The sequence below is a fragment of the Blennius ocellaris genome, assembly GCF_963422515.1.
Source record: "Blennius ocellaris genome assembly, chromosome: 13".
NCBI classification, from domain to species: domain Eukaryota; kingdom Metazoa; phylum Chordata; class Actinopteri; order Blenniiformes; family Blenniidae; genus Blennius; species Blennius ocellaris.
Window position 1 is genome coordinate 16,211,075 of NC_137662.1, and position 20,050 is coordinate 16,231,124.

At 39.9% G+C, this 20,050-nt stretch overlaps 1 protein-coding gene across 3 annotated transcripts in view; it reads left to right on the forward strand.

The window, feature by feature from the left end:
- marchf8 (membrane-associated ring finger (C3HC4) 8) overlaps window positions 1-20,050 on the forward strand; it is an 88,862-nt gene that overhangs the window by 42,286 nt on the left and 26,526 nt on the right. For 2 of the 3 annotated variants that reach the window (XM_080507036.1, XM_080507035.1), the window contains exon 3: window positions 19,596-19,646. In XM_080507036.1, the coding sequence (XP_080363162.1) occupies window positions 19,596-19,646 (51 nt within the window). Of the gene's footprint in view, window positions 1-7,784; window positions 7,893-19,595; window positions 19,647-20,050 lie in introns of those variants that run through there. The other variant, XM_080507037.1, reaches the window with a different exon arrangement.

Here is a 20,050-nt window from a genome sequence, read left to right on the forward strand (position 1 = left end):
GGCTGCGGGCTAACACAGACCTTCAATGTGACATATAGAGGCAGGAAAAAAACAAAGTTATTGGAATTGTCAGCATTTTTTTTTTATAAAGTTTTTGTTTTGAAATGGGACCAGATCTTAAGTTCATTTTAAGAGACAGAACTCGTTGAGAAATCCTACAACGTAAACTTGATTGATTTGCAACATCCTGCATTTTGCCCCGTGTGAAATGGACTATTACAAGAAACCATCCAGCCAAGAGAATTTCTAAAGGCACAAGAACTGAAGAAATCATTCTAGCTCGCTGCATAAATATTTCCTTTATTCTGCTGGATATCTCTTCTCATTCTCTTCTTGCTTTATGAACAACAAAGAAACAAAACTTCTTGTCTGAAGTTTGTCAAAGAGCATATTAATCTCATGCAACACTGCAGGAAAATATGTTATTTGAATTAATAGACAAATCAAATATTTACTACTATATGTGCATGGTCAAAACCATATATATGAAACTAAGTATGATTATTCTCTCCTGCATGGTATTGACCATTCTGCATGATCAACTTAAAATAAAGTACATGACGGAGTGGTCATAGTTACAAACTTTCTGTCACTTTTGCAGTATAATACCAGGATGGTTGTCCAGCTCCTTAGTAGCAGCTGGATGATGTAATCACAATGACAGTGATGATCAAAGTAAATCCAGTGCCAAACGACTTCAGACAATAATGAAAATCGATCCCTTGGAGTGGCTCTGTCGGCACCTGGCTTTAAACTGGCAGAGATGTGGGAAGAAGAAAACACTCACTCAAAACTAGATTGAACCCGAGACACGAAGCTTGGGTTTTTTTTTTTTTTTTTCCTAACTACACCACATCTGTGCTTTCACCTGCACTATCATTTCAAGGAGGAGGATGGAGTTATCGGCTTGATAAAAACACCTCGCCTCCCCTTTTCGAGTATGTCATTGCACATTGCAGTATATCGCAATGACATTCACCCCCATTCTACTTTTAGAGACATCCATCCATCCATCCATCCATTCCTCTGTCTTCAACACCACTTCATCCAACACAGGTGTGTGTGTGTGTGTGCGTGATGGTGGTGGGGTTTGGCGGCAATCGTATTGTGATTGGAGAGCGTCAAGGTGCCCAGAGAACACACACTCGCGCTCATAGAGACCCTCCCCTAAAATGTTTTTTTTTTTTTTAAATTGGCACTTATTGGATATAAATTGTTAACATGTGTTTTCAGATGGTTCATATTACATTTAAGAATATTGTCATTTCTGTGTACTTAATAAATACTGCACAGCTCAGCCTAATACAATATCTGCTGATTGTCCTGCGGCGGCTGTGCTGACAACACGCTGTCCCTGTTTATCACCACATTCCTGCTTGGTACAGAACATGTTTGCAGCTGTCTGATGGTCTCCAGCCAGGATAATACCAGGAGACTGTGAAGAGACTCTGCATCGTGACTGACGTGTGCAGATCGCACTTTCAGAGAAGAACACCGTGTTCATAATTTCCTCTTAGGGAACAGATTGGTCGAGAAATCAAAAGTGTGACGTATATGTAGTGGCTCACTTGTTTAAGGCTGAGTAAGTAGAGGATTATGTGGCGCGGTTGAAATTTCAAGCATGTTGTTTACAGCTCCGTGCTTCTATTGTGTAAATTGTGTAAATTATGTGAGCTCGACGAACAGATAGGAAGTGAATTCTTCTTTGTGTACTTTATGTTTAAATGTGAAGCTTCAGGTAAAACGTTTGTATGAACAGACAAGTCCAAAGAGTAACTGACAGGGATGGCTAATAAACATCAAAACGCTTGTGAATGATTGTTACATTAACAACTGTCTGCTTGCTGTGAATCCCTTGTTTTATTTCCAGGATACTGGCCTTTTTTTTTTCTTTTCTTTTTTATTGGAATACTTTTTTTCACATTTAAGCAAGGTTCAATCAGGCCTTGACCTCATGTTCTGTCTTTCTTTTTTTTTTTTTAACCTCATGTGCTTCCACATAAGTAATAACATTCATTATATTACAAACATTGAATCAATTTTGGTTAAAGAAAACCTTTAAAATCGTATACGTAACACTATAGCAGTGAATTATGCATAAATAGATACAAACCTATATGGCATATGTTCATGTTTTTAATGTTATGGTTAGTAAGTTTAGTGAATTGATTTAAATATGCTAATTGAGCAATTTCATTATATCGAAGACAATCGAGCACCAAATTGTCAGTGTGTGTTGTGAAGCACAGTCTTAGCATGAAATCAAATGAAGCTGTGAAAACATGCAGATTTACATATTAGTAGAAGTTCATTTTAGTTCATGTTTCTCTCATGAGTCTGTTTAAAAAGGATTTACTGAAGTGAAGACTTTTGGTTTTTACTACAATCCCGTGAATTGAGCATAAAATAGAATATATCCCTTTAAATCCCCATTTGCTCACCATTAAAAGTTCTTAGTTAAGTTAAGCTTAGCTTAATTTTTAATTGCAGATTGTATTATTCCGTATGTTTATCTGAGGTTTAAACTGGACCATATTGTGATTGAATGAATTGAGTAGTTAAATATTTTTCTTGTTTTGTGGCTTGTCATTATGGGGTGATGGTGGGATCTGAAACCAGACAAGAAACGCTCAATATCAACCCGTCCATCTCATATGATATATTCAATTCACTAATTATTCAACTTGCATGTTATGACTTGATGTACCAAAAAAAAGAACTCCATTATTTTTCTGTTTAAAACCAAGAACCTCTTTGATATTATATAGATATATTAACGACATCCTTTACATCTGTGCAACATTTGACTTTTTCCACATTTAGCACCTTTGATCATGCCCAGTCGTTTTCTGGATGTAAATAAGAGAATCACATTGCACATTTGCAATTTGGTAACAATTCCCTTGTGTGCAATCATCAGTAAGTGATGCCTCTTTCGCGATTATTTACATGTGTCACCTGCTAAGCAGTGCTTGTTTTGTGTAGTTACTGGTGCATGTGACACACGCGGCTGTCCTGTGTGGCCTTGCAGCTCGGATGGAAATAGCCTGTAAAAGTGTGGCTTCCAGAAACGGGTCACTTTAAAGTTTGTGTCCCTCTCGGCCTGACCGTCCTGCTGCCAGTCACGTGCGTGTACAGCAGAAGCCCCTTTTAGCAAATCTCCATCAGCTTTTACGGGTCGTGATAGATGTGCTCTGTTGGGTGTGAGGATTTAGAAGATGTGGAGATAGAAAGCAGGGGGACAGTGGGGTGTGGGGGGGCGGGAAGCTGCAAATCAATAAAGCTGCTACAGTCAGCCACTTGTTATTTTGGGATGGTGAATTGATGGCTTTGTGCTGTGCCTATGTTGCCGCAGTGACGGCACATTTAATGTCTGTGCATGTGTATTTTTGGTCTGGAGATAATTTTCCGTCAATACACAAGGCTTCAAAACAATTCCCTGCCGTATCACACAGAGATCCGTGAATGAAAAGCTCCACATCAAAGTGGGCCATATGGTTAAAACGGATAAGAAGCAAAGAATCTCTTACAATTATACTTCATTTTACAGAGAATTAAAAAGGTTTAAAAAGAAAACTTGAAAACTTCATTTCCCTCGTTCCCCTTGTCTCCTCCTCTTAATTGTAGGTAGATTTGATTGATGCGGCGGCCATACAAGCTGTAGTGTTGTACTTCTCTGTATGCGTGACTGTATTTGAATATGAACTGAAAAGGCTATTACAGCTCAATTTCACGCCCAGTGGGATATCTGACATGTTTCTCCCTCTGTAGAAATCGGACTGTCAAGAGCTCTTTCCATTTTCCATCTCTCTCTCTCTGTCCCTTCAAATTTTGCCTTAAATTTTTTGTCTTTGCACTTCTCTCCAACTTTCACAATTTCATCTCCTCCTTGACTCTCTGACCTTGTACGGCCATGCTTCATCAGCTTACACTTCCAACAGCTCTGACCAGGCAAGTTGAACAATTTTTTTTAATTTTAAATTTGACATTGCATAATTAGATAAAACTTTGTAGGAACCTGCTTTTGTCATTTAGCATATATATGCAAAAGGAGTGAGACAGATCACCTGTGCAAATGTGATTTCATTCATTGATGATGCTTTTGGAGTTTTGATAATGTGAAGGAGTTCTCAGTCTTTACAAACTTCCTTCTTCTCATATTTGGCATTTGGCATCTCACCTTGAGTTATTAATCTGCTCTTCTTTCTCCTGTTTTCTTTCCTTTATGGTCGATGACTCAATCCTTCAGTGGGTTTCATTTGTCACAGCATTTTCATTTTTAGGAACTGTGCCACTGAGTGGATTTAGGAGCTAGTTGTACAAACCATCCACACTCTACAACTCTCTTGTTGCTTGCTGTTGCCTCATTATTTACCCTCACGACTGTCGGCATCCAATTTCACAGAGTTCGTTCTACAAACCAAAAACTGCGAGGCGATTATGCTGCTTCTTGTTTTGCTTATTATGAGTTTTTATTCATCATTAACATACACACAGGTATTATGTGTATGCACAAATATCAGAACTGTTTCAGGGGAGTATTTCACTTTGCGTACAAAAAAAATCCAAAGTGGATGTGTCAAGATTTAATAAACTGGATTTTGGCCATTGATGAGAAGAAAACTCATATGATCTGACATTTTATACATGGTTTGTCTGTGTTTCCCCACTCAGTGTTTCACTCAGTGATGTTGCTATCATAACAGGTTCGTTGGCACCGATATGAGCTAATGACTAACATGCGAGCGACACTAACTCGAGTCCGCAAAGAAATGTGGCATTGGCGAAAGCCTGTGCTCTACCGAGTGCACTTTCTAGTCTTGCAATGAGAACAAGCTCTAACCTTTGCACAACTATGTGTTCCCATTTCAAGAATGTTCCATCTTAATTCATGGACATTAATTTCAGCTTTTTATACTGCCATAAGGTTTTAATATGTATTTAAACTTAATACTGTGCACAGGTTGTTTTTTTTATACTCATCATAGTTTTAGTGTACTTTTGTAACGACACTAAAATGCACACCACATAAAGCATCACTGTTGTGTAGTAGTGATAATAAATAAGTAAAGTTCTAGTTCTAAAAAAGTATCTGTTCCAAGCAAGGTTGATAAATCAGCCGCAGCGGCCATTGTCGTTTACTGTTTAAGATTTCGGTGTCCAAAGTCCATGAGCCAGATCAGCTGCTGTTAAACTGTATTTAGACTCCAAAGCTGTTTTTAAATCAGTGTTACTCAATAAAGGTGAAGGCAGCTCATTATTCAGTTGTAAGGACTCGATCCATTCTCAATGTGTTGGTAAAGAACAAAAAACAAAAAGCAGAATTTGTTGGAAAATACTTTTCCTTTACCGCGACATTGGTAGAACTTAAACCAACCCATACATGCATACAGAGAACTTCCCACACACAGATTAATTCACAATTTGTACGAAAAACAAACCAATACAGGGCATTTTACCCAGGAACACATGTGAAAATTGACAAAATCACTCATAAGCATGTAAATATTACAAAAAGTGTGGCTTGGTAGCATGTTTCAAAACCATGTGACCAAAAACAAAATATAAAATTGTCTTTGGGTGACAATAAACAATCTATTGACAAAACCTCCTCATTAGGATGCTGAGCTTGAAGAAAATTCAAGTATGAATCCAAATGTGCTCTTTTTAGCAATGTTTTTCTACCAATATTGACCTCTCCGGAGAGTAAGAGAAGTCCAGACTGTGAAATTAAGTACAAGAAATGGTATACACATCATGAATTAATGAGTGTTTGTGCTCAGTAACACTGCTTCAAATGCTCTGAGCCTTCCTGGATCACTGTCGTGCTGAGCACTCTGTATAGGGAGACACGCCCGGGGATGTTTACATGCTTGCATTCCATCCATACACTGCTTTCTCCTATCCTTCCTGTTTGCTTCTTGCTCTTAATTGGTTTATGTTTTAAATCATGGCTGTACCAAAGTGCCTAATCGGTGTGTATATTTGTGAGCTTCGGCCTGTATCAGCCCATAGGAGTTCTGCATGTTTGAGTAACTGTGCTGTGCTGTAGCATTGTCCTTGAATACAACTATGAGGTAGAGATGCACAGATCCATGTTTTTTCACTTCCAATCCGATCCCAATTTAGATATCTGCCAATACCAATACTATTCCTATACAGAGGTGTTTGCTTTATTATTATTATTATTATTATCCCGAAATAAATAAAAGGCAATTTGAGGTTGGTATAAAGTCAAAAAAGGAAACAGCACAAACCTGCACCCTTTGGACAATGGGGGGGTCTGTGTGACGTCATCATCTCATAATAAACGTGTTATATCTTTAAAACCAGATAATCACTTTAATAGTCCCTGATGAAATTCTTTAAAAATGCAGCACAAACAGCAGTGTTTCCAGAACTAACGCAGCACAAACGAATGGGACTGTTTTCAGAGTTTAGCGTGGAGTAGGACACAGCTTTATGGAGGTGTGAATCACCTGCTACAGCATGGAGGAGCTGCTCTTCATTGTTTCGATGCCGAGGTCAGTGCCATTCTCCTCAGTGAGCTGGCATTTTAAAACGGTGACGTCTGGTGGCAGAGTGGCCGCCTCGCTCTACAACAGCTTTGCAAAAATTGTTGTTGTGTCGCTTTCTGGTGTTTTGAGTGTAAAATACGTCCTAACAGTGGCATGTTTTCATGAAAAGTTGGATAGCTCAATGCTGCTACGCTAGCCTGCTCGCTGGCTGCAAACTGTGGAATGGAATTCCTGACTCATGACTCCGCATCTCATTGAGATCCATTCCACAGTTTGTAACCGCAGAGCAGCCGGCAGGGAAACACTGGAGTCATTTCAGCAACAATAAAGCACAGACATGGCTTCATGGATCAGAAATCTCCACAGGTTTGGAAATTTCCGATCCGTGAATTACATTTGTATTGGAGCCCAATACCAATACTGGAACGTATTATAAATAACCCCCTGCCACGTCTTGCTCCACCTTGTGTCCCTTGCTTCTTGCTGGGGATTGGTGGAGGCTGCAGTAAGGGCCTCTCTTATTGGTGGACAATGATGTGGGTTTAACAGGTTTTGTTGCGGTTAAGTTTGCCTCAAAATAAAAAGAGGTGGAGAGGAGGGAGCATGTGCGTTTGGGCATAAATGTGCGTTGTAGTGCGGGACGGGCTTACGAAGGGTCAGAGGGGAGGTGCTGTGAGGTTAAGCTCAGTGTGCAGAGCAAAGGGAGTCTATTTAAAGGACACCGCCTCCCTCCACTGAATGATTCAACAACAGTGTTGCCCCTCCCCCACCTCTCTCATCCAGATCAGCTGGAGGAAGTGGAAGCTCGGCCAATGGGATTACAGTAGCGGATTGCCTCAGTGTGTATGTGTGTGTGTTTTGCAGCTGAGAGGGAGACAAGCCCGGACAAGCAGCATCCTCTTCTTCTGTGTTTGGATGTCTGTCTGCGTGTGCAGGGAATATGTAGGGCAGCCACTTGTCCTCCCTCCCTCTGCCGTCTCTCTCCCCATCTTCTCCTCTGTCTGTCTTTGTCTCTGAGCTCTGCTGCCGTAGCTGCAGTCGCCACAGCGACGGCTGACATTGTTGCCACGGCTCCACTTCCGTATTTGCGGAGGATTTCATCTCTTTCTCTCTCTCTCTCTCTCTCGCTCTCTCTCGCTCTCTTTCTCCCGCTCGCTCGCTCTCTCTCTCTCCCCCTCTTCCTCTCTCTCTCTTGTCGGCATCTCCTTCCGCCTTGACTAACCTCAAGGATTTATCGAGGGGGCATGTAACCTCCCTGAGCAGCCATTGTCTGCGTGTGTGATTGTATGTGTGTGGAGATGTGTGTGTGAGACAAGAGAGGTGAGGTGCCTTGAGGATCCAGACATGAATTCCTGTTGGAAGATGAAGATCCAGGTACAGATTCTTCTTCTCCATGATGCTGTGGATGTCTCTCTCTCTGGGTGTCGTATTTTGTGGATGTTGCTGCAGTCGATGCTGTCATTGTTTTGATTAGATTTTTTTATTATTATTATTATTTCTGCAGCTTCCCCTCAGCAATATGTAGCTAAGAAAACGCATTTCATGTCATATCTGCATCCATGCAGTGGTCGATGATATTTCTGGCATGTGTTGGAGAGAAAACGATGATGACAAAAGAGAATCAAGGGCTCATTGTAGTTTCTTTTCAGTGGTTGTTATTGTGAGGCCTTCTGTCTCTGCATTTCTGCTGCAGTAGCTCAGAGATGAGAGAATTACCAGGAATGTGTGGTTTTATCTCTTTATGTCTGCATATGACAGAAAGGAGTCGATAAATTGAGAGCGAAATGAGCTGTGTGTGTGTCTGTGTGTAAAATCTGTCAACCAGAAGCAGCAACGTTGGGGTTATTGGGCTGTGGATGCATTACAACATATTGTGTCTGTCTTTTGTGTCTGTTAGCAAATGCATTCAGCTCCACTCTCCTTCTGGGACTCTGTCTCTCTGCGTTTAGTTTCACATTGGCTGCATGTGTCGGGGTGTGCAGGCGCGTGTGTGTTTGTGCAATTTAGAAGAGCATCTGCCACCTCTTCAGTGTGAAAGGTTGACCCACTTTCTCCTGTGTCACTGCCCCTTTGTTCAGCATGAGTGGGGGTGCCCGGAAATACTGTATATCACTTCCTATTGTTTGTTTATCTGCCAGATATGCCAGTTGATGCCAGATTGTCAAAGTACATGATGCTGTAAAACCTTCATATCTAGCCTGATTCAATACACATGAACTCGTGCAACCCTCTGCTTTGCCATGGAGTGTTTATCTGTTTAGTCTGTGCTCTGAAAATTAATGGTACTTCTTGTATGAAACCAATTCAAAAGGGGGAAAAAAAACATCCTGAAGTGACCGTTTGCTATTATATATTCACAGAAGCTCTAGACAAAACACACAAGGCATCAGTTGCAGAGCAGTCCGATATATAAATATATATTTTCCCTCTCAGTCCACAGCTTAGCATATCACATCATCGTCTGATGCACCAAATCATGGAGCTTTGTGTCAAATCTGCAGCTGGGGGAGGGTGGGGGTTGGATTAGTGCAGTCACATGTCGTGGCTGAGCTTAAAAACCTGTTCTGCAGGAGAGATGGAGGGACAAGTCAAGAAAGAGATGAGGCCAGACAGGAGTTATAAGCCAGGCAGTGGGCATTTAGCACACATTAGTGTGGTTTTCCTGCACCGCTGTGACCATTTCACTTAGTAGCTGGGTGTTTTGCAACATGCCCACATTACATTTTCTTTAGTTTCTGCTTCTTGTTTCTCTCTGGAATATTTTTAAAAACCATATGTGTGATTTTAAACATTTAGATTATGTGAAAATTGAGCAAGCTTAAAAACAAAAGAAGCTATTCAGATGTTCCTATGTTTAAAAAAAAAAAAAAAAAAAAGTGTGTTCATACCCAGCAGACAATACTTTCCTGTGCTGCTCACTGTAATGAAGCTGCTCAGTGTTGGACGCCTGTGCACAAAGTCACCAGTCGAGTTTGCAAACTTTATGCCGCCATTTATTGAATACGTGTTTTATACCAGTTGTTTAATGTGCACCTCAATCTTTTTCCTGTGAAATATTTGATCTCATGTTGACACTAATGTGGCTAGTGTCCTCATGTGTGCCACTGAACTAATTATATGCAGCTTAACTTTTCAAACATGTCTTTTTCTCTTCTTTTTTTTTTAAAATCATTTATGTCACATGAAAGAGCACAACCCTGACACGTGTAGCTGTTGAAGAAATGTGGATTTCCTGCAATATGTCCCATCTTTGTAGCCGTTTCTTTCATTTTAATTCACCACCTGCCCTTTCAATCTGTCATATTTTGTAGCCTTCATCTGACATCCCCAAGAGATGACTTTTGATACTCGCAGCTTATTGAACTCCGGATCTATAGTTTTGCCATATGTTTGTGCTAGCATAGGTCACTTATTGTGGTCACTGTCTCTTCTCTTCCATATGGAAATCAAATTGTAATTATGCTTGAGATGAAAGAAGATGAGATGAAGAAAAAGGTGGAGGTGGAGGAAGAGGAGGAGGGGTTGTGGTGGTGGTTGTGAGGAAACCACAGGCTCCCGTCCTGCTGATGGGAGCAGACAGACGTGCTCAGTTGCACACACACACACACACACACACACACACACACACACACACACACACACACACACACACGACAAGAGCAGTTGGTCTGTGCACAAACCGAGTCTGGGGGTGTTTCCTGCCGTCTCACTTTACTGCAGTTTGATGCGGTTTTACAATATGATCCCCACACAAATACTCACAGATGCTGCACGCTCACATTTTGCTTACTTTAATGTCGAAATGAGGAACAGAAGCCTTTAAATAATAAAGTAGACACCTTATGCCAATGTTTAATTGCTTAGTTCTTTTTTATACGTCTCTCTAATATGCATGACCCGTCTGCTTTTCGCCGCCAGATGCACGTATCGTAGGTTTGTTTAGTTGTCTGTGGTCAGGCGAGCTCTCAAGTAATTGTTGTAGCTGCACATAGTTGAGATTTCTCATCGTCCTCTGCTCTCCTGCCCAGCTGCCCACTCAGTCGCCCTGCATTACCTCCTCAAGTGGCCTCTGGACACTGACAGTGAGAGGAAACCACTTAAAGACCAACTTCCTCTCTTGATGCCAGTCTTTGTTGTGGACCTTTGATATTATATTGCGATCATGTGTGAGTGTGACCCCAGGACAAAAGAGGAAATTACAAATGCAATGTTTACACAGCTTTTCTGCATCTCGTATATCTGTCTGTGTGCATGTTTTTGCATGCCAGCTGTAAGTTCCAGCCACCAGGGTATTTATAAGTTCCTTCCCCTGCATTTCTTACTCTTGATTTATGTGATTTCGCGAGGGTGGCGTCAGCAGTTGGAATTTCAGTTATCTATGTCGGCTAGTCGGTAATCTTGTGTCAGCTTGCCTGCAGTACATTTTAAAGTTGGGTGGTCTAAATTTTAGATTTGCATTTCGTCAAAAGATGAGCCCCCAAAAGATAGACAGTATGCTTATACACATATCAGGTGATTCAGTTTTCTTCCTTTAACCAAAAGTTAAAAGATTTTGTTCAGATTAAGGCTCTTTATCTTAAAAGTGAAGAATATTTTCTTTTTGTTGGTTTTTGTTTCAGTAGATTTCCCTTTATTTACTATATTAATCACAAGACTCGAATGAAACTGTTCTGTCGAACCAGATGCACATACCCATGTACAGAGGAAAAACTGTGTACACACTTGTGGTGCTCTGACATTAAACCACATAAAATGCCGCCAGATGTGAGAAAGTAAAATTTGCCATGCAATATAGAGCAGTTTCACGCTTAATGGAAGCTGAGATGATGATCAACTGTATATCTGCATCAGATTTGTTTTTCTGGAATTTGCACAAAGTGGTCAAAGTTCATTGATTGCCAGCAAACGACCTCTAATGTATACCTTTTTATGGTGATAATGAACATCAAGCATTAGATATTCTGCTGTGCACTAAACATAAAATGTATTTCATTGTATGAAATTTTCACCGCTTTTGAATGATTAGTGTGTTCAATGTGAGTGTAGTCTGGGTCTGCTGGATCACACCTTTGAATCCACATGGAAAAGCCAGTAACATATTCTGTTTGAGTTGTGCGGATTTAGCCTGCACATGGGACTTATACGTTTTATTATGTAGATTTAATTTTTATAAACCATTTCAAATCCAGCCTTATTCAATCTATTCATTTCATATTTAGATTTTATGATTCGTCCTTGCTGCAATTTGTAACCCTGTCCATGTACATTTTATTAAAACTCCTTTATACACCCAGCCTCTGTCTTGTGAGCCTCCATAAACCGAAAAGACAATTTTTAATTATTAGACCCTTGAGATAAAATTTTTCAAGGATTCATTACATGGTTGGTTTGCCAGACTGATTTGATTGTAAATTATCCGCGCTGCTTTTGGTCAGATTGTGACACTAGATTTCTAAATGTTGCCAATAATATTTTATGTTCTGCTGATTTTGAAAGTTTAACATTCAACAATGTGTGCGGGGAGAATGTAAGAGACTTTGAAATCCCAGTGGTTGTTAAACCTCTCAGAGAGGGAGCTGTAGGTAAGCTGCAATCAGCTGGCATTGAACTGTACTTGGTAGGAATACCGAAAGGTCCTACGTGCTGTAGGATTCGCGATGCTGGTTGAGTTTGTTTCAACACAACTTAATTGTTAGAGAAGGTGTAAACAAGTTGTCTATAGGATATAAAGCGACATTATGAATGGAAGCAAAGACATTCAAACTGATTTTAAAATTAACATAATACCCAGAATTGGATAGAAATAGGCATTTTCACTTTCCACCCCCCCAATCTTTTATACTTCTCTCGGTCTGAGAGCTTTTTCACAAACCGAAGCTGAAAGACCGGTTGTTCATGCAACAGTAGTGATTAAGAAATTATCCAGCTACTGCAGAATGGAAGAGTTCAGCGGCTTACAGAGGTCACTTAGAGATGTAATGAATTTATAGAGGAACAACAAGGGAGGAAGCAAGAGATGTCGGACTCAAACACATCTCATTAATTTCACTGATTTAATCCTTTCGACAGTCACCTCATTACTACCGACCGTCTTGTAGCTATCATTCATTTTATCTTTTCCTTTTCTTAGTTTGCCTCGTCTCTCGTCCCTTCCTGCTCGCCCGCCCACCTCTCATTGGGATGTCAGCGGTTTGTAGCAGGAGCTGATGATATGATGTACTTTGGCCCTTTTTCTGCTGAGGAGCTGCCACAGTACAATTTAGTGTTGGATCATTTATTGTTTGAAATCTCTAAAGTGGTTTTAGCTTCACGTTGTGACATTTAAATCTTTTTTTGATATTCAATTTTATTGGACTGCAGTCTGGATGTGTGGCTGAAAGTTTTTCAATTTAATATATGAAGAAATTTTGTCTTCAGCTGAATTTTTTGCCTTTTTTCTTATTATTGTCTTCTTGACCTCCTGCAGCAAGATGTCGTACTCCAAAAAGCTTTGTTCTCTGGTGTTGGGTGGTTCTATTAACCGGTAGAAACAGGTCATTTGTTACTACAGTTGACACTGGGGTGGCAGTCTGTGATTGTCTCTGAGGGAGAGAGGAAGCTGAAAGAGTTATTTGGGTCGCTGCAGCAACTTTAAAATGGTTGGTGCTTTTTCTTTTCCAAGGCTAAAACATTTTGAGTATCTGTGATGCATTTATATGAGAGGAGACTGCTCCAGGCAGCAGAAGTGTTGGTTTTTGAGCTCCAGCTGCTGGAAATGATGAGATCTTGCAGTTGATTTGTTGTTTTGTTTTTTTTATTCCCCTACTAATGGAGCCAAATAAAGTACTGAAGTTGGTGAACTTACAGTAACTAAGGAGCCGTAATGATGCTTATCCACTGGGGGGAAAACAAAGTATAGTGCTGTTATTTCTTTGAGTGCCACAATTACTGTCAGACTCTTGACTGAAAACAGATTCAACAAGTCCATGCTTGTCTTGTGTGACAGACTGGAATACACTGTTGGAATGAGACGTGGAAAAGAAATAGAAACGAGACAAATTGGAATTTGCATGTGTTGGTTGTTTAGCAAATGTCTCAATATGTAGAAGACGTAAACGGCCGCAAACTTGACGAGGAACCTTCGCTTGTAAACCCGAGTGGTCCGCGTTAAATTCGCCTCACGTCTCTTTGGAGTCGGACTGTTGTGCAGATTGTGTTTCAGTAGCTGGAGAGTTGTAGACGGCGACTCTGTTAACCTCACACAAGATGTCTGCTCTCTTGGCATTATGCTGCTATTAAATGATACTGGAACCGCAGGGAGGCATCAGCCCACAGGATTTACTTCTTAAAAATCCATCTATCCGTTCAGTTAGGGTCACAGAGAGCGGGACCTGGCCCCCGCCTGTAGAGAGAGGGGGGCTTTCAGTCTGGAGCTGTTACTACTCCGTCACAGGTTGTCGAACGTGTCAATTGTGAATTCAATAACATAGTTTCTGATTTGGCTGGTCTCTCAAGACTGTAAGTTTTTTTTTAAACTTCACCGTTTCCCAAATGATATACATCGTTTCTCTGTTTTCTATAATTCATGAAGCTCTGCAGTCATTGCGTGGTGCTCGACGCATAGTAAAAGCATCACTTTGAAGTTGTGCACTCGTTTGAGTTTCAAATATGATTTAAGTAAGTTGTGTGTCCACAAAAGGATTGGTTCGGATAATCGTAGAAAAACTAATTCTGCACATTTATGGTATAATTCATGTAGGTAGCAGCCAAGTACAATAGAACAGAAAATACCATACCATGGTAACACAGATGTTAATCAAATATTAAGTAGTATTATTATAAGTAGAAAAAGATAAATATGAAATAAGAAAATATTAGTATGTACAAGGCTTAACAGTGAATAAATACAATATAATGTATCTAGAAGTTTGATAGTAAAAAAAAAACACTATAAGGAAGAGTTGTAAAATCTGATGGCCTCGAGAAGGAAGGACCTGTGGTGCTCTGTGGTACTTTGGTAGAATAAAATCTATTGTGATCTCTTCACCCGTCAACATTGTCTGTTGGTGAGCTATAGTTAGATAATGTGTTTTACAACATGAAAGACAACAGGTAAACCATGTCCTTTGTCTCTTTTTGTTCAAAACATGAGGACAAAAATCTGCATATTGTACCATTAAAGAAACCAACACGTTTTTAATTTATCTTCACTGTCCAATTGAAAATGTTCATCAGCAGACGGAAAAATCTATTTATCAAATATTTCACGTTGAATGCAGTGGAACTTCTATGGTGTATAGAAACTTTTTCATTTCAGGGTTAAATCCACAAAGGGTTTTTTTTTCTTTCTTTCTTTCTTTCTTTCTTTCTTGAGATTCGTGCTGAAAAGCGAGCTGAACCTTTGTCCCTGTGGGCACAGAACAGAGCCCTCAAAAAACGCAGCCATCCCTCTGAATGTGGCCTCCTCTCCTCTGTTGTACTCTTTTAAGCTTCTTTCTTTTTTCTTTTTTTTTTTTTTTACAAGCTCAAGTCTTCAGAGTCCAGTCTGAAAGTTGTGTTATCAAAGACTGGAGCTGCTAACAGATCCACAGAGGAGGCCGGGGGAAGACGGACACAGCAGACTGTGAAACCTGAGCCCTTCTTTATCAGAATTATGCATGAGCCCAGAGAGTAAGGCGCTTTAAAGTCTACAGTCGCGGTGGCAGTGAAGGTGACTCCCAGACGCTGTAGCTATTGTAGGTAGCTCAGTTGTGGAGTGACGGCGTCAAAGGGAAATTGGGCTTGAGAGAGAGGACAAATGGAGACATATTTCCCTTGTCATTTTTCATCATCTGTGTTCACTTTCTCTGCTCTAATCACTTCTATCTGTAAAAGCCACGAGTTCATTTGTGGCCGTGTTATTTGCAGAAACTCAGTCTGGGCATATCAGCTTGTTACCTCATTTCTGGACCAAGACGGAAGGATTAAGGGCAAGGATCATCAATTTGTTCTTTTTTTTAAAAACATTTTTACTTTTTCCTACATCTTTTGTCCTCAGCTGTCATCTCAACAAAAAAAAAATTTTTTTATGCTCTTCACTATCTGACAACTCATTTGCTGAACAAATTTCATCCACTGGGCTTTTTTAAAAAACCACTTTGTGATATTGTATTGAATGAATTAATGACTTATGGTCCACTTTTGTCCCCAACCACAAGTGAATTCCTTTGTGACCACCTACCTCAGGCTTTTTTATAGACACTAAAATACAATGTTGTATTATGAAGGTCCATCCATTTGTTTTCTGTTTCTCATTAACATCTTCTTATGCTTTTAACATGTTGCTTGAGATTTTCACCATATTAAACGGAGGTTGATTTTGAAGATTGTGTGCATGAACTGTGGCCATTCGCTGGCTTGGAATGCACTTTGTTAGAGTATTCTTAACTCCAAACACTCTAAGGTGACTTTGAGATGCTGCCACTTTAAAAACATTTTCAAGAATCGGCGGCAGGCCTTGCACTTGTACCGTCATCTGTTATCAGGGAACGAATGGGCCGAGATAGACGTTGGTGGTTGGATGTGTCAGACTGAAGCTGTGATATATGCTTGTACACCCGATCTGACCCCGTTTTGCTCGTTCTTACAGTTTTGTACTTGGATTTATCATCTGTCAGCCAGCGTCGTGTGTTTTACAGGAGGAAGTCCGATTGAAACACAAGATTATTAGTGGGTAAAGATTGGAGACAATCTCCATGAGTTTGTAATCAACGTGACAGAAAGATGTTTGGAGACCTTTGTCCTGGTTCAGCGCTTTGCTTCATGAGGCGTTGAAATATCTTGTGCTTGTTTATAGAGCACAGTACACCAGCACTTTCTTCGCAGGGCAACCAAAGAAACGGAATCTGAAATGTAATCTTGGTTAGAAAGAGGTGTTGGTGTATGTATGCATGTAGTGACTGTGTGTGCGTCAAGCGTTAAGTGAAATGGGAACCAAGCAGTGATGGAGATAAAAAGGAAGTGGAGAGTGAGCACAGAGCCTTACTATATGCTGGAGCCATTTATCACCATGGAAACTAGTCACAGCTCACACACACGTGAAGCACTCGAGTAACTGTGGTCGGTCGTATGTTTCACAGTCTTGTGCGTGTTTAGACTCCTGATTTAGTTTTTTTGTCACTTCTTTAACAAAGTGAAGGAACGTCTCAAAGTTTGCAGAACTACTTCCTGTCAGTGCATTTGTCCGCAAAGGACACGTTGACTGAAATTGTCTGTCACCTGCTGAACTTTTCAACCAAAAAATTGGAATGCTGTCTATCATTTTGACAGGTTAGATTGCTGGGGGCAGGAATATTAGTGCAGTGGTGATTATATCTAGAAACCTTCAGATTGAAAAACACTGTTGCAACTCAAAACAAAAATGCGAACGTTGGAATGTGAAGCCCAGACCATCCTTCTGTTTTCTACATCGCTTTGTAAAACTCAGGGTTGTGGGGTGCCAGAGTTGATTATGAGTGAAGGCAGAGTACAGCCTGCATAGCTCACAGACACAGGACAAGCGGAGACGCAGACAGCCACACACACACTCCCATTCATTTTGAAAATTACACCACTGCACAGCTTCAAATGTGCACAAACCTGCACAGCTTAAATTACTTGTCACCTGTTGAAGTTTTACTACAGACCATATTATTTTACCTCATTTTATGTTGTATTTTGTTAGTTTTTCACTATAACTTGAAACTTTTCTCACTGTAGCTTCATTAAAGTATATTTAGTATGAGAATGCTTCATTTCATATTATGATAATATATCACTACATCAAAATATACATTTTTGTGAAGGTATTTGCCATGGCAGCATTGTGCTTCTCTAAATTGTCTTACCATTTGACAACAAAAAGGAACAAAAGAAATAACAGGTCATTCTGACAGAATTTTTACCTCTATGTCTGTCAAAATGACTAATCTTTCTATTCACATATTTTCTCTATTTTGTCCTAAATTCAGTTTTAGAATAAGCAGTTAATACTGGCACTGCAGAAAACGTAACACTGAAGCTCTTAGTTTAACCCTTGTGATTTTATATTGCGTCAATGGATACAGAATGCTGATATACTTACATAACAAAATGTTGGTTTCTCTGTTGGATTTTTTTTCCTTTAATCTGAGAACAGCATCAGACCAAACTGAAGTTTATTCCTTTACTACGGCACAAACTTCTTCAAACCTAATGACATCCCCATCCTGCACACTTCAACTTTGTTTGATGCTGATTGCAATGTATTAGTGTTCTCACAGATTCAGCTACAATGCTACTTTACCTTCTAGCTCAACATTAGCCTATTTATATTGTCACATTAGATTTATAATCACACTTCAACATTCTCTTTCTTGAGAAAATTTGAAACCATTAATTCAATTTAAGATACTCAAAAGAAGCAACATTCGCTTTAAAATAATGAAAAACTTGTTCTGCTTTTGGAAATGTTGTCTGTCTGAGTAAGTCAGACATAAAGGAATAATATTGAAGAACGGTACAAGAGCTATAGTCTGGATATTTCTGAATCTCTGGATGAATGTGTGGTCTGGAGAGCGCAGAGAGAAATGCAGCCGAATACTAACAATTTCCACCCCTCAATAGTTTATTCAGAGCCTCCTTTATAATCTATTAATAAAGTTGAAAAACTCTCTCTTGAAGACTGGAGCTCTCTCTGCAAGGATCCCAGTGTGTGTCCAAGGCGTTCACACCCTGTCAATCCTGGTGTGAACCCAGCATCGTGTAACTATGATTTATTACTCATTAGAGAACTATGCAGAGCTTTAATGCCAACAGTGAATTTGTCACCAACATCCCAGTGGCGGTTTTTTACTTGATTTTTGTTTTCTTCTGAGTCAAGGACATGGAGCGGGAAAAGAGGATCATTACAGCCTCAAAACAAGACTTGACTGCACTGAGCGCTGGAAGCATAGGCCTGCTTTTACTCCCTCAGTAATGATACAAATATTGTGACACCAATATGATTTGGAGTTTGGACAGATGTGTTATGCAACCAGTGTGTCCTCCTTTAGTTTTCTGCCAGAGGATTGGATGCACCAAGTTAAGATGGCAAATGGCTCCGACTCACCAAGCCCTTGAGCTGCTGAGAAATGTAGCTTTCCTGTCCTCATTACACTGAAAGGACTCGATTTAGCCTCGTTTAATCCTCCTTTATTCATATTTCCTCAGTCTTACTACCACGTTTACCACTGATGTACACAGCTACTGCTAAGACTATGCCGCACTTGTATCGCTCACCTTTCAAACCACCCGACTAAGTTATCTTAGTAGCTCTGATAGGAAAGTTTGCAGAAATGAGACAATTTGTGAACAGTTTTATGGATTCTTGTATATAATTATCACCCGGTACAGGGTTAATTATATCCTCTATGATGATGCTGTGACCTCAGAAAAAGTTGATTTTTGAAAGTGATCATCAGTCAGAAAATCAGGATGTTGAGGTTGTGGTGATTCAAAGAAATTTCTTACATTGTTTTCTTTGTTCTTAGAATTTTTACAGCATTAAAGGCATCAGTATGACTGACTGGAAGTTGTTGAACTTGCAACACTATTTGAAATGTCTTCACACTGCAGCTCTAATTCCACTATGAAAATATACTAACAACACTAACAAGACCGAAGACTTGAAATGTTTCCCCATATTTCTTTCCGCCACTTTCATCCCATCTTCCTGGTCAGTGATAAATAGACATCAATTTGAGCACTACGCTATTCAATAAAAACAAATTTTTAAAAATGTCAGTCAGATGTCACTTAATGCTTTAAAGTAATGAACTAAAACTCAGATGTTTTCTACCATTCATGTAATTTACTCACTGCATTTTTGGAGCTTCAATAAAAATTACTTTTTTTTTTACTTTACCTCTGGTAAACTCTTTTTTTTTTTTTTTTTTTACTCTGTAATTTTTCTTCCCCTCGCATATTCAGACGTTTTGAGACCACATCAATAATAAAAAAATGTCTGAGAGATCTTGGAGAGAGTTGAACCTGGCATATGAAATTTTTGGGCAATCTCTGAATGTTTCCACTCACGGCAGCAATGTTTCTCATCTTTTACAGAATGAAAAGCCTCTGGGTCACTCCGCAAGCAGGTCCAGCAACATATCAAAGGTGAGCAAAACACATACAAAGTTTGTCAAAAAAGATGTGAATAAATGACAGGCCGTCAGGCTTTCTGACAGAGGGAAAGGATACAAGCATTAAGACAAGAGGGGCTGCCTCAAGGTGAGCTCTGGGAAAAGACAGAGATTGACAGAAGTACGAGACGAGCAGTGGAGTGAGAGCAGCTGATGGATCATCTGCCGCCTCCTCACGCATCATCCCAATGAGCGCTGCCTCCCTGTTCAGCCTGTCTTTCTTTATTTTCCCCCCTGTCCTTTCTCCTCCATCACTGCTACAGGAAAAGCTACAGAGCCTATTGAATGTGGCTCTACTGTTTCAATCCACGTCCTCCTGAGCTTCTTAGAGGATAAACCCTTTACTTGTGCTAATAGATGTCAGAGTCATTTTGTCAC